This window comes from Neofelis nebulosa, chromosome 8 (genome assembly GCF_028018385.1).
Source record: "Neofelis nebulosa isolate mNeoNeb1 chromosome 8, mNeoNeb1.pri, whole genome shotgun sequence".
Taxonomy (NCBI): domain Eukaryota; kingdom Metazoa; phylum Chordata; class Mammalia; order Carnivora; family Felidae; genus Neofelis; species Neofelis nebulosa.
In genome coordinates, this window is record NC_080789.1 from 10,083,500 (window position 1) to 10,101,720 (window position 18,221).

An 18,221-nucleotide genomic window follows, 5' to 3' on the forward strand; every position below is an offset into this window, starting at 1 on the left:
GCAGCCTGCTTTTCTTGAAGTCTGGTCTTTGGGGGCATTTGTCTTCTACACAGACGTCTTTCCAGGTGGGACTGACTGTTCCTTAGTGGGAGGCTCACACTAGGGCCATAGAGAGCAAGGTTATTTCACCCATATGTGGGTTAAGCACCTAAGATTTCTTGATGTCCAGCTGACAGGCACCATGCTCGTATAATTGGCCTGCGTTTCTCATTGCAGCTATAATTTAAGGGAGAGATTGGTGAGAACATCTTCTACGTAGATCAGTGCTCTGCTGAGATATCCCCACTAAGCATTTTTCTGACTGACGTTAGGCCTGAGTCCTGTAGAAGTCGTCCAGGAGACTATTTCAAAGAGTTTATTCTGTGTCCTCGTGAAGGCGTAGAACCATCTGTGGGGCCCTCAAATTGGCATTGGAAGACTTAACTTCTTTCCTTTAAGGACTAGGAGAAAATAGAGACGAAATGAGAATTCACCACACTGAGAACTCCCTTTTAACTACGTAACCTTAGGATCTCTAACGCCCAGTCCACGGTAGCTACGTGTTACAGCCAAGGGGGAAGCTTCGTCACGGATTACCTACAGACTCCCTCACCCCTACGCCCCACCTACGTTCCTGATCCCACTCTCCCTCAGGCCACAAATGCAGTTGGCCTCCACTTCCGTTTCACACCTATCCAGTTCCTCTCCGCTCAAGATTGCCCACCCACTGGTGACCTCTTCAACAACCGCACCTGCCCCATAACAAGTCTCCCTGCTTCGGCCCCTTTCACTGCCCAGCAGCTGCTGGCTCTGTAAATGAGCCCTCCGGTGGCCGCCCTGTGCGATGCAAACCCATTATTACCCTCTGATCTCTCCAGGTTCATAGATTCTGAACACGCTAGCCTTTCTGTCCTTTAGCACACCAAGCTGGTTCCTGCCTTAGGGCTCCTGCACAAGCTATTCTTCTGGAATGTTCCTTGTATATCTTTCTAACAAGCATTCTGTCCGATGTCCTCTCCTAGTCGACCTCTCTATGTATATCATTTGTGTCCATGTCCTGGTCTGTAGTTCTTCGTGGTGCTTGTTTCTTAACAACACTTGTTCCTCTCTTCCCACTGAAATAAAAGCACCACGAGGGGCAGAGACTCGGAGCTATGTTCACTTCCCAAACGCCCTCAACTAGTGAACGGGTGACACCTGCCAGTGCCAGCAACACTGCTGTGGCCGAGCACCTACCTTTGGTCACATACAAGTAGAAGAAGTCGCAGTAGAAGATGGTTTGTACCACTCCAGATACCACTGCAATTTGGTCGTAGAAGTTCTCAGTCTGGTACCGCCTGATCCAGTTAGCCAGGTAGAGTGCCCGGTACAGCCCGAGAAAGAACAGGTAGTGAGTAGTGATGGTCTCCGCCTCTCCGGTTTTACTGATCATGAAAAGCTGGGGCAGGATGGCCACCGATTCCAGGTAGATCGAGAAAGTCCAGAGGATCTGAGCCAAAGAGGGAAGAGGCCGGAGGAGGCTGATCAAGACCAAGAAGGGGGCCATCTCTTCAAAAGAAGGTAACTACTAAAATGTTCACGGGACAGAATATGACAAAACAAAAAAGTTGCCGAAATATAATCCATTCCACCCCCTTTTCTCTGTAAATAGGAAATATTTTAAAAGTTCCAAGTAAACTGCTTTTTTTTCACATCACGTGGACATTTTCGAACAAAATTTTTTAATCGTAGCAGAACTATATTGTATAAACTCGCCTTAATGCAGGCCATAGTTTCTCAATGCACGAGCATCACAAGTTCATGTTTGTTGGTCCACAGCCCAGACTTCCTGAGTTACGTTCTCGGCCTGGACTGTGCTCAGGTGTCCACCTTTGGGACAGAAGTTCTCAGTAACCATAAGTGGTGCTGTGATGCCTGCTCTGTTTGTCCACAGGACTATTTGGATGCGCCCATTTCCAAATGGAGTCGTGTGAATAGCTTATTACCGATTTCTCAACTAACAACAATATACGAGCGATGGTCGCGGTTGTACCAAAACACAAGCCCAGACCTTACAAAAGATCAGAGGGAAGGATGTTCGGCAATGTGTTTACCCTTAGCAATTGGTATTCCGCGTCCCTTCACTTACCTCCAAGGGAGTGAAACTGTAGTTCTCAAGGAAGGAGAGACCAATGACAGGGACCAGAAGAAATTCCAGGCGGAACGTGTCATTCTCACTGTCAAATGTTTTCCGAAATTTCCCATAGATCATGTACACTGTGACGTAGGCACAGAGGAGAAAAACCACCTAACAAGGGAAAGAGCCACAGGGGAATCCATGATGAAGTCATTTTCCACTCTCTTGGCTGGGCTTCCAAGCTACCTTGAGTTGGGACCAGCCTAACTAAAGGGCCAGTGCTCTTGCCCCAAGGGGGAAGAAGTGAAATGCGTACAATTTCTCCGGAGTCATTCCCCTTGATTCCGAAACTAAGGACCCTTTTGTTAAGTAACTCCTTGCTTCTAATTAGGACCACTGGCACTAACCGTGTGAGGACCCAAAGGTGCCTGGGCATCTCCTTACTGGAGAGCCTCCGGCAGGAGATGGGGGGGAGGGTTGGTCTCTGTCGGGGGATTTAGCAGTGGCATTCCAGGGCTCTTAAATGTCAAATTCCTAGATCTGCATCAGTGACCTGTGAGCATTCTTCCACCAGGACTAACGTCCTTTGAATCATTTGGTCATTGGTCCTGCGGAAAGGCACTCTCTTTAAAAAAAAAAATTTTTTTTTAATATTTACTTTTCAGAGAGAGAGCACAAGCAGGAGACGGGCAGAGAGAGACGGAGACACAGAATCTGAAGCAGGCTGCAGGCTCTGAGCTGTCAGCCCAGAGCCCGACGTGAGGCTCGAACTCACAGACCGCGAGATCATGACCTGAGCCGAAGTCGGACACTTACCGGTTGAGCCACCCGGGCACTGCTCTTTTTTTTAATTCATTTTGAAAGAGAGAGCGAGCAAGCGGAGGATGGGCAGAGAAGAGAGGGAGACAGAATCCCAAGCAGGTGCTACACTGTCAGTGCAGAACCCGATGCAGGGCTCAAACTCCCGAACCGTGAGATCCTGACCTGAGCCGAAGTCAAGAGTCGGACACTTAACTGACCGAGCCACCCAAGCGCCCCAGAAAAGCTCTAATTGCAGTAGCCGTCCTCCAGCATGTGACGTTATGGTTTGGCCTCTAACTTTCTAGGCCAGAGGTTCTCAACTTTGTGCATCAGAATCGCACAAGTAGCCACCTTTTTCCCCTCCTGCCCCCAGAGTTACTGATTTGGTAGGTCTGAGTAGGCCTGTTGTATTTCTAGCAGGTTCCTATGTGATGCTGATGCTGCTGGTCCAGGAACTCACTGGCCTAGAGAACTCCTATGTGAGCTTCAAAACTCAGTCTCTCACCAGAATGAGGCAAATACACTTGGTGTCACCATAGCTCCACGGGAACATACACGATGTCCCCCATAATCACATGCTCTGGAAATGTCTGTGTACCCGGTCTCTTTCCCCCGTTTTCTGTAAGCGGGTCCTGACTGTCCTGTCCACCTCTGAACACCCAGCCCCTAACTCAGGGCCCGGCACAAAAAACATCCCAGAACGAATGAATGAATCAATGAAGTGGTGATCACTTCCTCACTTCACCAATGCAGAAACTGGCCTCTCTGAGGTTTCCACAACTAACTCGTTCTGCCATGCCAAGCGCTGGGTCCTCAGCCCTCCCAGGACCGTTCAAGTCCGACCCTCAGGCAGAAAAATGAACCGAGCAGGTGGTGGTTGCTATTTCCGTGTTGAATTTAAGCAGACTGTGATTTCAGGACCTCAGACAAGTTCACACAGTTCGACGCCCCACAGGCAACAACATCTTCCATTCCAGCAAGATGCCTGGAATCCCAAAGTCACATCCCTGATGAGGAGGAGAAAGTACCTTCTGGGTGCCAGGCGCTTTACCTAAATCATCTCATACAGTCTTCACAATAGCCCCGCGAGATCGGTAGAGTTCCCCATTATGTAGCCTTCCTTCCTTAAAAAGGGAACTGTTAGTGGGGCGCCTGGGTGGCTCAGTTAAGCATCCAACTCTTGATCGCAGCTCGGGTCATGAGCTCACAGTTCATGAGATCGAGGCCTGCATCGGGCTCTGCGCCGGAAGTGTGGAGCCTGCCTGGGATGTTCTCTCTCTGTCTCTCCCCTGCTCATGATTGCTTGTGCTCGCTCAGAAATAAACTTTAGGAAAAAGAAAATGGAACTGTTAGATGATGTGCCCAACTGAAAACTACATTTCTCAGCCTCCTTTGCAGATAAGGATGGTCAGTGACACGCAGTCACTGGCTAGCGTTAGGGAAAGCTCTTTACAAAGGGCTTACCCAGATGGCAGGTACACTGTTGCTCTTTTTTTCTTTCCTCTTCCTTCCTGCCCAGAATGTGATGTGATGGTAGGAGCCCTGGCATCCATTTTGTGACTCTGAGGCAACCTTGAGGCTAGATGCCACATTAGGACTTGCTATATAACTTGCAAGGCCTCTTTGAAAATTAAAAACTTCAAGGGGTGCCTGGGTGGCCCGGTTGGTTGAGCATCTGGCTTCGGCTCAGGTCATGATCTCACAGTTCCTGGGTTTGAGCCCCGCGTCGGGCTCTGTGCTGACAGCTCAGGGCCTGGAGCCTGCTTTGGATTCTGTGTCTCCCTCTCTCTCTGCCCCTCCGCTGCTCGCACGCTATCTCTCAACAATAAATGTTAAAAAAAAAAAAAAAAATTTTCAAGATGGCAACAGCAAAGCATTAAACCAAGTGTAGGGCTCTTCTGAGCAACTGCATGTGTCCCACTCTGACAAGTCCTGGTCACACTAAAGATAGCGGAGCAGAACGTTAAAAGGAGCTAGGGGTGCCTGGGTGGGCCGGTCAACATCCAGCTCTTGATTTTGGCACAGTTTGTGAGTTCGAGCCCCGCTTCGAGCTCCATTTCGAGCTCCACGCTGACAAGCCTACTTGGGATTCTCTCTCTCCCCTCTCTCTGCCCCTCCCCTGCTCACGCGCTCTCTCAAAACAAACAAACAAACAAACAAACAAAAGGAGCTGCCATCCCAGGCCTGGATGGCCCACCTCCAGATTCCATGTTATGAGTAAAGAAAAAATAAACCTTCATCTTACTAAAATCACTCTTTTTTTTATTTTTAATTTTTTTTTAACGTTTTTATTTATTTTTGAGACAGAGACAGAGCATGAATGGGGGAGGGTCAGAGAGAGAGGGACACACAGAATCTGAAACAGGATCCAGGCTCTGAGCGGTCAGCACAGAGCCCGACGCGGGGCTCGAACTCACGGACCGCGAGATCGTGACCTGAGCTGAAGTCGGACGCTTAACCGACTGAGCCAGCCAGGCGCCCCTACTGAGACCACTCTTCTGTTAAGTCTCTGTTACCAGCATCCAAGCAGGAACACATTCCACTTCCCTCTGAAACCCGGGCTCCTTCCACTAACCTGTGTTGCCTTAAAGAGCTAAGATGGCTGAGGGAGAAGTTCCTGGCCGCTCGCTCAGTCGGTGGAGCGCGTGACTCTCGATCTGGGGGTCGTGAGTGCAAGCCCCACGTTGGGTGCGGAGTTTAAAAAGACGTGGGATGGCTAATTTGGAAAAAGCTCACCCCAACGTAACCTCCAACGGTTGTGGCCCGGGGCCCAAGACGTCACAATAGGACCAAGACATTCTCAGTTTCCCCTGTGAAACAGGACCATGCTTCAAAGCAAGTTTCCCATCACAAAGTTAAGTCCAAGTTAACCTGCGCCCTCCCCCAGCCCTCGGCGGCAGAGCCCCTGCCTGTCCCCTGAATACAGCAGGCTTGATCCCACCTGGGTGGTTTCTGAACCAGCTCTTCTCTGCTTGGAACGCTCTTCCTCTGATCGCCTCGTGGCTGGTTCCTTGTGTCACACAGACCTTGGCTTACGTGTCACCTCCTCAGAGAGGCCCCTCCTGGTCACACTCCCTGAACATTTTCCTGTTCCTTCTCTATCACGTAACCCAGGTATTAAAACTTCTTTTCTTATAACCAAAGGAGGGGCGCCTGGGGGGACTCAGTCGGTGAAGCGTCTGACTTCAGCTCCGGTCATGATCTCGCGGTCCGTGGGTTCCAGCCCCGCGTCGGGCTCTGTGCTGACGGCTCGGAGCCCGGCGCCTGCTTCGGGTTCTGTGTCTCCTGCTCTCTGTGCCCCCTCCCCCGCTTGCACTCTGTCTCTCAAAATAAATAAACGTTAAAAAACAGAATGCAAGCCAACGTCACCCTATTTTAATAATATCTGCATAACCTCACCCCTAACCAAAGTTTTGCTGGCCGTTTTATTATCTGTCTCCCCAGTGAGAATGTAGGTTCCTTGAGAACAGGAGCCTCGCGGGTCTTCTTCAAGTACCTGGCTCACAGGAGGTGCTCAAGAAATATGGATATTTGTCAAATGCATGTCGGACGAATAACCTCTCTGCAAGCTCAGGGTACCAGGTTTGATTTTTGGCTCATTTTTTGGAACCGTCATAATAGCCACCCTTTATCGAATACTTGATATACGATGGCTGTGGTGTATTTGCATTTATTACCTCATTTCGTGTTCACAACGGAACCCGCCGAGGCGAGTATTGGCACTGTCTTCAGTCTGAAGATGGAGTGCACAGGGCCCAGGGCCTCGCCCAAGCCCAGGGCCCCCAGCGGCTGTCAACACAGTCAGGATTCCCATCCAGGTCTGCCCGGCTCCACAGCCCGTGTTCCCGAGCGCGCAGTCTCAGTCTGCGGGGCTCAGGGGACCCCGCCACCACGGCCACCCCCCCCCCGCCCGCCCTCACCTTCATCACTGTGTTGTAGACGGAGATGAAGTTGGTGAACAGGTCCAGGTACCTGGTGGTGAAGACGAGAGCAAAAAGGATCTGGCTCTTCCCAGAGATGCCTGTGGCCAAACGAGAAGAGGGGAAAATGAGACCCGGACTCCTAGGCCCCACGACACTCAAGAAGCCCAGTGCCCGGGGTCGCCCCGGGTGGGGGGGGGGGGGCTCCGTCCTTTAAGCGTCCAACTCTCGACCTCAGCTCAGGTCTCGATCTCAGGGATCCCGGTGTCCCTGCGTGTGCCTGCCCGGATTTCAGCTCTGGAGAGGGTGTGTGTAGTGGTGGGGGTAGGGGGGTCCGGGCTTCTCCTCGCTCCACCCTCACACTTCCACTGAGTCCCCAAAGTTCTGCCTTTTAGACGGCAACTCACTGAGAGGTGATTCATCAGGGAGACCAGAGCGGGCAGAGGAAGAAGCAGGGCCGGAGGACCATCCTATTTTATTTTCCAAATTTTAAACATTCAAATCGCGGGGCGCCCGGGTGGCTCAGTCGGTGAAGCGTCCGACTTCGGCTCGGGTCATGATCTCATGGTTCGTGGGTTCGAGCCCCGCGTCGGGCTCTGGGCTGACAGCTTGGAGCCCGGAACCTGCTTTGGATTCTGTCTCTCCCTCTCTCTCTCTGCCCCTCCCCCACTCATGCTCTGTTTCTCTCTGTCTCAAAAATAAACATAAGAAATTTTTTTCTAATTTTTTTTTTAACGTTTTATTTATTTTTGGGACAGAGAGAGACAGAGCATGAACGGGGGAGGGGCAGAGAGAGAGGGAGAGACAGAATCGGAAGCAGGCTCCAGGCTCTGAGCCATCAGCCCAGAGCCCGACGCGGGGCTCGAACTCACAGACGGTGAGATCGTGACCTGGCTGAAGTCGGACGCTTCACCGACTGAGCCACCCAGGCGCCCCAAACATAAGAAATTTTTAAAAAGAAAATCAATTAAGAAATCAAAGATTCAGGGGCGCCTGGGTGGCGCAGTCGGTTAAGCGTCCGACTTCAGCCAGGTCACGATCTCGCGGTCCGTGAGTTCGAGCCCCGCGTCAGGCTCTGGGCTGATGGCTCGGAGCCTGGAGCCTGTTTCCGATTCTGTGTCTCCCTCTCTCTCTGCCCCTCCCCCGTTCATGCTCTGTCTCTCTCTGTCCCAAAAATAAATAAAAAACGTTGAAAAAAAATTTTTTTAATAAAAATAAAAAATAAAAAAAAAAGAAATCAAAGATTCAAAATGCTTTTTTTTCAGCGATAAAAGGAATAACTATTTTTGCTCTTTGTAAAACAAAAAGCAGCTGATCATAAAGACAGTGCAGAGGGTTCCCGTATACCCGTCACCCAGCTTCCTCCTGCAGAACATTTACCAAAACTAAGACATTCACCCTCATATGGCACTACTGACCGAACTCCAGGCTTCAGTCAGGTTTCACCCATTTTCCCACTGACACCCTCCTGTTCCGCGAGCCAATCCAGGGATCGATGCTGCATTTAGCGGTCACGTTCCTTAATCGCCCTTCGGCCACTTCTGCTACGTCACGGAGGTGGGGGAGGCAAGGACAGTCTGGACACCTCACCAAACCATCCCCATCGACGATGCCCGCGTGTCTGATCCAAAGGTCAACTCACCCAACCTCCCCAGAGGCGGCTGAGGACTGCGTTCAGAACCACATCCTTCCCCGGGCTTCTGCGACTGTCCTCATGGCTAGCTCACCGCCCCTGGCCGCTCCCGTCCTCACCACCTAATCGTTGAGGGCTCCCCGGGCTTCTCCCTGGCCCCGTGCCGTCTCAGGGACGCCCCAGCTCCGGACCCTCCTCCGAGTTCTGACCCCTATATTCCAGCCTGACCAGACTCACCATCTCCCCGCGAGCCCCGTTCGTGTCTCCCCTCCTTCGAGAACGCCGCCAAGGTCCCCTCCAAGCTCACGCCAGGAAAGCAAGAGCCATCCACCTCCACCGCCCCCACTCCCGTGCCCCTCGCCGGCCCAGCACCCTACCTCAGGGCTCCCACCCGTCTCCCCAAGTCCTTCCTTGCTGCCACCCCCGCCCCCATTCCACTTGCCAACCAACGGGCTATTTTTAAAATAAATTTCCACTTAAACCCCTTAAGTGGCTCCCAAATGCCCTTTAAAATAGAGACTCCTATCCTCCTCGTGGCTCCTGAGGTCCCGCCCAACCTTTCCTGGCGGCCTGCCTGGCCCCATATCTCATCACTGTCCCCCTCAGTCCCTCCCTCCAGTCACGATGATAACATCTGGGTTTTACTCTACGTGTAACCGAGTGACTGGGGACTTTGGCACCCAGAAGTGACATTACCTGATTAAGGGCCCGCTTCCTTTATACGCCTCAACTGTGCCTTATCTATTTCTCTGGTGCTGCACATTTTGGGGAGGGAGACAACTGCTGACGCCCCCCCCCAACGTTCTGGGGGGCACCGGACCCCCGTGCCGGCTTTCCTGCCAGTATGGCGAGCCCGAGCCCCACACTCCTCATCTGTAAGATGAACGCCCCCCCCACCCCCGCCACGGGTGGGACAGCACTGACGTGAGGCCTACGCAGGACTCAGTGAGGGTGTGAGTGCCCCCTGGGGGGGTCTGGGACTTGGACTTGAGGCCGTGGGGCTGGCTGTGGTGACGGAGCCCACTGCTGGGAGTGGCGCCTGGGGTCCAGGCGGCAATGCCGACCCGAGGCCAGCTCCGGGCCACGCCTGTGGCCACCCCATCTCACTGAGCCCTCCCAGAGGCCTCTCCAGGGAGGTCCTCGGCGCCACTTAGGAGGGTCCAGGAGGAGGCAACCCCGGCGGGGGACAGCTACCCTCTCGGCACATGGCCTTCCTCCCCCGATCCCCTCTGCATCCTCAGCCTGCTGGGTTCCTGGGCTTCACTCACACCTCAGTGATCCAGAGCCCGACAGTCAGGAGCACAAAGGTTTTCACGCTCCTTTGAAAGCAGTGAAACATTTCCACCGAAGGGAGCCAGGCACAGAGACCCGGGACAAGGAAGGGAATGCGAGCCGGTACCTGGCCAGAGTCCCCCCACCGCCCCGCCCCGGGGATCCCCTGAGCACACAGCAGCCCTCCTTCCATTTGACGGATGGCAAAACTGAGGCCCGAGGTGACACAGGGAGTCAGTGGCTGGGCGAGACCTAAGCCCCAGTCTCCTACCTTTTGGGGTGGGTCAGCGAGGGTCACACCAGGCTCCGCGTCTGGGGGCAGACGGGGCTGGCGTCCAGGCACCTCACCTCCTCAGATCCCCGCCAGGCGTGTGCCAATCCCCCTGCGCGCGTGCACACACACACACACACACACACACACACACACGCTTCACCACCCAGCTGCCCTTTTTCTTTCCCCGTAGCACTTAGCACCTCTAAGAAACTGTATCGTTTACTTGGCTGCTACGACTGTTGCTGGCTGGCACGTCTCCACTGCTAGAAAGTCCCCTCCACCAGGCGCGGGGCCCAAGTTGTCGGTGTTCCCTCCGGGGGGCCAAGGGCCGGGCGGGGCAGCGTGGGTTGGGGAACAGCGCCCCCTCCCGGTCATGGTTGCTCACTCCCGCCTAGGGCCCTCCGTGGAAGTGCAGGGACAGGTCCGAGCTAGACTCCCCCACCCTCCCCACACCGGAGCCCCTGCCTCACTTCCCCAAGTGGGAACTTGAGGGGCCCAGAGTGTCCATCTCTCCAGAGACTGGAAACCGGAATGGCCAGCAGGTCCAGGACCACACCCTCTTGTAATGCCTCTCCCGCCAGCACCCAGCCCCTCCTCCGTGGCCAGTACACGAGGGAGTGACCTGCTTCACGTCCCTTCCGAGCCCCCCTCCCCTGCTCCCCACACTTCCGCCACTCCCCAGTCCCGACTCCCTAGCCTGACCGACAAGGCGCTTTCACATTTGGACCCCCCACCCCTCTGCCACTCAGCTCCCTTGTGGACCTCCCCCACATCGGGCTGCTAGCTCTCCCTGGGACAATCCCTGTGGGCTTTGGCACCCCCAGCACCCTCCACACAGCACACCCTTCCTGGTGACAGCCCGCCCATCCTCCAGGACCCAGCACAGAGCTGCTCCCTCCACCAATACTTCAGGGGTCTGCTCTCTGCCTCCTCGGGCCCCCACTCCGCCTGCATTCATCTCTGTATCCCCTGACCCCAGTGCCAAGCACAGGGTGGGCCCCTCCAGGACACCAGCGGGGCAAAGATGGCTGCAGGAGGCCTGAGCAGCCTTTTTGACGCACCGGGTCCTTTTGGCCACCAGCAGTCCCACCCTGAAACGTCTCCAAACCCCCCAGGGAAGGCAGCCAGACTGCTGGGCAAAAGGGGGACTTCTCCTGCCCTCCCGGGGCTTCTGCTACAGGGGCAGGTCCGGGCTCGCCAGGGCCCAGCCTGGTGTCCTTCCTGCCACATCACAGCCTCGTGTGCCACGCGCAGGCAGAGGAGGGAAGAGGGCCCAGCCTGAGGGGATGTCTGGAAGGGGCCGTGGAGAGTGGTGGGGGGAGGAAAGAGAAGCCCCTGAGAACTGGAGGCCAGTCCTGGGTGCAGACCCCCCCTCCACCTTCGGATCCCACTCTGGGCCTGAGTGAGGGTACACAGAGTCACAGGCCGCCAGCTCCTGAGAAGCAGAAAGAGCAAACTGTCCAACAAGCCAGACTAGCCGAAGCAAGAGGGTATCACCTCCTGCGCACCCCCTCCTCTTCCCACTGGCAGGGGTGGGGCAGGGGTAAATCACCCTCCCTCCAGAATCTCCGAGGGTCCTCCTTCTTTGATGGGGTGCACCTTCCCATGTTCTCTGGAAGCTGAGCTGTGCGAAGACAGTCTCAAGCACCCCCAGGCCGAAGTCCCCACCCTGAACGGAAATTCAGCAGCCCCCCACCCAGGGCTTGCAGGCAGGCGGCACCGGCTGGGGCCCAGGCGGCCCAGGCCCTCCCTCCCCCACCCCACTCCCCACCCCCCACCCCGTCGCACACCTCCGCCCGGGCGACCCTCACCGGAGCAGCACTTGGACCTCCAGATCTTCCCCAGGAGCAAGATCATGGCCAGGAGGTGGCTCAGGTCGCCGAGGATCCGGAACACGTTCATGGTTCCCCGGGCGGGCGGCCCCCACCCCTGCCCCCGCACCGCGCGCGGCCAACTCCTGGGAAACTTTCTGGCGGGAGAGGCGGCTGCCACGTCCCCGGGCCGGGCTCTGGGTCCCGCGCTCCGAGCCCCGCGCTCCCCGCCGCCGCCGCCGCCGCTCCGCCAGCGCACCCTCGGCCGGGCGGTGACGTGGCCAGGCCGGCAGCCGTGCCGGGCGAGCCAGGAAGCGCCGCCGCCCGAGATCCCGCCTCCCTCCCGTCCCAGCGCCGCGGCCCCGGGGCCTCCCGCACGTGACCTTGGGCGGGCCCCCGCGCCCCTCCCGCCGCCGGGGGCCCCCTCATCCGCCTCCAGGGTTTATAACTCGGGGGCCAGGGTGGATGGGGGGGGGGGGGCGGCGGGGCGCGCGCCAGCGTTTGGCCTAAGCCTAGAGGGTTGGCAGCGCCCCGTGAATGTGACCCACTGCCGCTGTCAGCATCCGCCTGGGGTTCAAGGCCTCCCTCCTTTCCCGCGCTCTTACCTGTCCACTGCCAGAGCCCCCTTGTCCTGACCCGCCCCGTCGGGGCGGTGAAGCTGGTGAAAGATGGCCCTCAGGTTTGGGGTCAGGCTGACCTCTGTTCCGGCCCGAGTGCTGTGGGCCTCCCTCCCCCGCTCTTGGCCTCAGTGGTTTCGTCTGTGAAATGAGGTTGCTGTGAGTATGAAAGGTGTCCGTCAGGGAGACCCGGGGGCCGCGACTAGTGTCTCCCTCTCCTTGGTGTGACAGGATGTAAAACGGGAACACAGGCCGGGAGACTCCAGGGGGCTGCGGGCTGTTGGCCAGCCGGCTGGGAGGCGGGAAGGGTGAAGGGCCCGCAGGGGTCTTTCCAGTGCTGTGCCACCCTCTCTGGGCCTTGGTCTCTGCATCTGTAAGAGCGGACGGCGTGAGCTAAGGCCCCTCGTGACCACCCTCCTTTTGACCCCAGGATCTTCTCTCCCAAACACCGGCCTCCTCCCAGCCTCATCCCTGCCCCGGCCAGAGAGGCTCTGCTACCATGGAATCTGTCTCGCCCCTGCTCGTCACCCTTCCGTGGCTCCCTCACCATGACTCCTAAGGCAAGGCAGTCCTTCAAGACTCAGAATGCGGTCCACGGGCCAGCAACATTTGTATCACCTGCTGGGAATGCAGAATCTCAAGCCCCCGGGGCTCCTCGGGGGGCTCAGTCAGCTAAGCATCTGACTTCAGCTGAGCTCATGATCTCGCGGGTTTGTGGGTTCGAGCCCCGCACGGGGCTCCGTCCTGACAGCGCGAAGCCTGCTCGGGATTCTCTCTCGAGCCCTCTCTCTGCCCCTCCCCCACTTTCTCTCTCTCCAAAATAAAGAAATAAACTTAAAAAAAAAAAAAAAAAGGGATCTTGAGTCCTACCTCAGGCCCACTGGATCCGCATCTGTGGTTAAACAAGATCCCTGGCTGATTCAGGGGCCCACGGGAGTTTGAGCGGCACTGATGGAAGCAATACCATGGGGGAGGTACCGCTATCACTCCCATTTTACAGCCGGGAAACTGAGGCACAGAGAGGTTAGGTGATGTGCTTCCAGTCACGCAGACCCTAAGTCTGGAGCCTGGATTCCAGCACAGTCTGGCTCCAGGGTTTATGTGATTCGTGGCTTTTAAAAAAAAAAAAAAAAAAAAAAAGATTTTGTGTTTAAGTAATCTCTACACCCAACGTGGGGCTCAAACTCACGACCCTGAGATCAAGAGTCGCGTGCGTCTCTTACCGAGCCAGCCAGGCCCCCCCCAGGGTTTATGCAATTAAATGAATGTACGACACCGTGGGTTGTCAATAGGGGATGATGAGATAGATCCCTGTCACCAGAGGTGGGTGAACAGAGAGTGGGTGTCCATTTGTCAAGGATGCCGCAGGGGGGGGACTTCTGCCCTGGCGCCAGGGAGGTTGGAGTAACAACAGCCGCCAAGTATTGAGCGGTGACCGGGTGCCTTGCATGCGTCGGGCACGTTAGTTGCTTCTATCCGTTCAGCCTCCACAGACACCCTCCGAAGCAGGCTTGAAATCCTCGTTTTGCAGGTGACAGCTGTGGAGGTCCAGGGAGGTGAGGTGCGGAAGCCAAGTCTTTCTGGAAGGAGGAGCCAGGCACTCGTCTCGGGGCTGTGACAGGTTCTGAATGGGCTGCTCTGCTCTCTCCTCCCCCCCAACCCCGCCACCCACCGCTCTGCTCTCTCCTCCCCCCCCCCCCCCCCCCCGCCAGTCCTGCCCAGATGCCTCTCTTCCAGCGTCGCCCAGAGAAGGCGGTGGCTATTTAAACCCCTCAGGTGTGGCTACGTTTCTCTGCCCTACCAGCTGGCATCTCCTTCTCAGCGCCCACCTCCTCCCCAAGCCAGGGAAAAGCACGTGCATTTGCCATTTGGTGAAACATCTGTCCTCCCGAGAAGCAGTCCCAACTGCCAGCGGGGGCTGGAACAAGGCTAGAATTCTCCTCTTCCCTCTCTTTCTCCAGGCCCCCTCCCCGTCCCAGGGGAACTGGCTGAGACCAGGGTAGGTTTGAGGAATGGCCACCGTGGTGGCGGAGGGGAGAGATCCCGGGCTGGGTGGCCCCCGTGGCCTTGAGCCTCCCAGGGCCCCTCCTTGGGCCTCAGCTTTCCCACCTGTTAGTGGGGACAATGAAGGGAAAAGTATTGCTGACGGGGGACGTGGTCCTCCTTGCCTCTAGTCTCCAGCGTCCCCAGGAAACTGGTACTCCCTAGGTCTCAAGACAGGGAGCTCATCACGCCCATTTTACAGATGAGGAAACTGAGGCTCAAACTTGTCTCTTGCTCCCCCAGGTCACGTAGACGGCTCTCTCCAAAGTCCTACCACTCTGTCCTTAGTGACCCGCCCTGCCTTTCTCATACACACCCCATCTTTAAGCTGGAACCCTTTTCAAAGCTCCTCGTGGAGAAGAGGGAAAGCCCTTGGCTCTGGCTCATGCCAGCGCTTAGGCCACCAGCTGACACTGTCCTTCCCTGATGCTGGGTGGTTCCGGGCACATCCCTCATCCCGGCAAGCCCCGCTTTCCCGACACCCAACATGTGTCTGCGGTCGGTGGGTGCGTCGGGGATGCGGTTGGGGGGACGCCAGGAGGGAAATGTCCTTCAACTCAAAGGGCAAGGGTTCTGTTTTCCTCATTAACAATGCAAATTGTACATTCAGAGTCAAAGGAGAGAGGATGGGGGAGTTACTGAGTTCTAGGGGGAAAAGAAAATGGGTACAACAATCTCTTTTCCTCCCTGGTCCTCGCCCTTTGTTACACTTTGTTACACGCCCAACTGAATAGCTGCCTCAAATTCCGTGTGGAAGGAAAGTGCGGCTATCGGGTGAAAAGCACTGTCCCGAGGATACCCACCAGTGAATTGGCTGCCTCTCGCTGGGCAGGGCCCTGGAAACACTGGGGAGCTATGGGCCCCAGCTCCTGGGACTCCCTTAGGGTCACCGGGGGCCGCTATGGCATCCTCTGGCCTGCACGAGTGGGCGCCCCCCAGAAGGAGGAATGAACTCTTCCCGGGCAGCCCCCCGAGGCGTCATTCGGGAGGGGCGGACAAGTCCGTTCCCTCACCTAGTCTGGGTGGGCTGCGGGCAGCCCTTCTCCTCCTGCAGTTCTGCCCAGGTGTTCTGGAAGCTTCCCACCCCCCCAGTATCTCTTGAGCGACGTTCCGCAGAGCGAGTGCGGCCCTATTTTTAACACAGTGGGAAACCAAGTCTCCAAAACCTCTGCTTTTAGCTCCGAGCACGTTTGTTGAAGACCAGCTGCGTGCTGGTGCCTTGCAGGGTGAACAAAGAGGCAGCCTCAAGGAGCCCCTGGGGCACCGTGGGAGGCGGGGTCCCTGCAAGGGTTAAATATGACACAGGGGAGAGACTGATTACCCTTGGTTGTGGGGGGAGTCGTGAGGGAGGACTGCAGTTAGGAAGGCTTCAGACGATGCCCCAGTGGGTTTTGCAGCATGAGTAGGAGCTTGCCTGAAGGACAAAACCTGGGAGAAAAGAGTAGGAGTCCCAAATAGAAGGAACGATGTGCCCCAAGGCACGGAAATGGGATACGACCCGCTCTCCCAGCGTATTTTATTTGTATAGATCTTTAAAAGAGGCCAATAAATGGGGGAAAGGGGAGGGGGGTGAAGAATGACCACCAAGGTTAGACAGATCTTTGTTCAAGTCTCAAGTTTCACCACTTACTGAGGAGCTGTCCGAATCTGGGCAATTCGTTTTCTCTTTCCAAGTCACACGGTTCTCATGGGTAACCTGGGTGTGAACCGAGTACTGACTTCATAGGTTAGTTATCGGAGTCAAAGTTAGCTAAGTCTCTAAAGCGCTTTGCAAACAGGAAACCGCTCAACAAGGGGAACCAGTCCCTGGCTTCCCTTGAGGGGACACCAAGGCCCAAAGAGGGCCTGGCGAAGCAGAGCCGGGAGAAAAGAAGAAAATTCCGAACATTCCGTGTTCTCAGAAGGCGATCATCCCCTCGCCGGTTTATTCCAGGAGAAGTGCAAAAAAGACAATTAAAAATAACCTCTGGGCCCGAGGAAGCCTTCTGGGGCGCTAGAAGCGTTGTGTGTTTTGATCCGGGCGGTGATCACAGGTTTCATGCACACGTAAAAATTCACTGAGCTGGACCCTTTAAGATGTAGGTATTACGGCTTGTAAGTTACACCTCAATTAATAGAAAAAGGAAACATAACAAACCTTGCGACACCCCCTCCCTTCGCTCCCGGCGACAGGTGTCCTTCTGAGACATCAAAGGCCACACTCCGCGCGCGCGGTGCAGGCCCCGCGCCCCGCGAGTCGTGCGCCGCGCGCCTGGGTCGCCGCGAGGTTCCCAAGGCAACCGCAAGCCGCTCGCCGCGTCTCCCGAGTGACGAGGCGTCAGCGAAGACCCGGAACCCGGATCGAGGCACCGGAGCCACGGAGCGCGTGGTGCGCGGGGGCGGGGGTGGGGGCCAGGGGGCTGTGGGGAAGGGGTGGCTGGCCAAGTGCGGAGGCGAGCGACCGGTGCCCTTCCTCCTTGCGGTGCCGTTCTGAGGGCATCCGGCAGGCACCTCTGTCTAGCCCTGTGGCTACAAACTGCTGAGCGTATACACCCCCGGGGTCCGCTCTCCGCTTTCCCGGCGGGGAGATGGAGGGCTTGGCTGCTCCCCAATAATCAGGGAGAAATCAGGGGCCAAGGCAAGCCCTGCACCCCGCTGGCCTGCTTTCCAGCTCGCGCAGTGCAGCCGAGTGGCAGGCGCGTGGAGCCGGGTGCTGGCACCTGCTTGGGCTCCGGCTCCAGCTCTGCTAGTGCCTTGCCGCGTGGCCCTCCAGTCCCCTCTCCCTCCTGTGCTGCAGAGATGGGACAGCACCACGGATAACTCAGAGTAGCCGCTACCAACTATGTGACATGACAAGCGTCAGGTGGCTTGTAAACTGCAAAGCGCTGTGCGCATGTTAAGGACCATCACTGGTGCCACTCCAGTGTCCTCTTGTCTTCATCCTCACCCCGGCCCCCCTCCCCCCCCCCCCCCCCCCCCCCCCCCCCCCCCCCCGGCTGCAGGCCTGGTGACATCCAGATGCCCGGTGAACCTGGGGCTCCCAACTCTCCAGGCCCGGAGGTTTCCGGTCTGCAGGGGAGAGTCAGTTCCCTCCCGGAATTGCCCCCTTCCCCAGAAATGGACTGGACCCAGGTTCGTTCTCCCAGGCACCAGGGATCCTCTGGTCCCCCCACCGCCTACTCGAGGGATTCACAGAGACATCGACCTCTACTCACGCTCCTGTACACCTCCTCCTAATCTTCTACTCCGTGGCCGGATCACAGGAGTTCTCCACTAAGTGAGGGTGTCTGGAGAGCCTGGGGCGTGCGTGGCTTCTGCACAGAACCCGCCGGTAACACCACTCGGGGCTCTCTGAACACCACGTGCTGGGCACGTGTTTGTCCACTTGTATATTCACGGGCTGTGAGACTGTGTATACATCGGGGTGTGTGTGTGTGTGTGTGTGTGTGTGCATGTGCGTGTGCCAGGCATGCGTGCATGCACTGGTGTTTGTGTGTACTTGGGATTCATATTTGAGTATGTGTATGTCAATGTGTGTATTTATGGCTGCGGGTATGTTCTTGCAGGTGTGTGTTGTGTATTTGAGGCATATGTGTTTACCCGGGCGTCTATTTGTGTCTTGGGTGGTGAATAGGCATATCTGGGGGGGGGGGGCATTTGTGCGTTTGTACTTGTGGTGTGCACAAGTGGACGTGTAAAACGGTGAGGTCTGTGATGGTGCCCGTAGAGGAGTGTGCCAGGGGGGTTGGGGTGCAGCGGCTCTTTTCTCCCCCACC

General features: G+C 56.5%; 1 protein-coding gene across 2 annotated transcripts; it reads right to left on the reverse strand.

The window, feature by feature from the left end:
• Window positions 1–301: 301 nt before the first annotated feature.
• Window positions 302–12,065, reverse strand: KDELR3 (KDEL endoplasmic reticulum protein retention receptor 3). 2 transcript variants are annotated; one of them, XM_058741288.1, is made up of 5 exons: window positions 11,786–12,065; window positions 6,817–6,917; window positions 2,108–2,266; window positions 1,216–1,468; window positions 302–440 (listed from the first exon to the last, which is right to left on the reverse strand). In XM_058741288.1, exons 1-5 carry the CDS (start codon window positions 11,895–11,897, stop codon window positions 400–402), a joined length of 666 nt encoding a protein of 221 aa, XP_058597271.1. In that variant the 5' UTR covers window positions 11,898–12,065; the 3' UTR covers window positions 302–399. The 2 variants fall into 2 exon arrangements, with proteins under 2 accessions (XP_058597271.1, XP_058597272.1); XM_058741289.1 differs by having other exon boundaries at window positions 11,807–12,059.
• Window positions 12,066–18,221: the final 6,156 nt, after the last annotated feature.

Excerpts from the sequence above, each read along its gene's own strand:
- KDELR3 (XM_058741288.1), bottom strand. The coding sequence starts at position 11,897 with ATGAACGTGTTCCGGATCCTCGGCGACCTGAGCCACCTCCTGGCCATG. Across the intron at positions 2,267-6,816 it reads TCTACAACACAGTGATGAAG|GTGGTTTTTCTCCTCTGTGC; the intron begins GTGAGGGCGGGC and ends TTCCCTTGTTAG. Across the intron at positions 441-1,215 it reads CTACTTGTATGTGACCAAAG|TCCTTAAAGGAAAGAAGTTA; the intron begins GTAGGTGCTCGG and ends ATTTTCTCCTAG.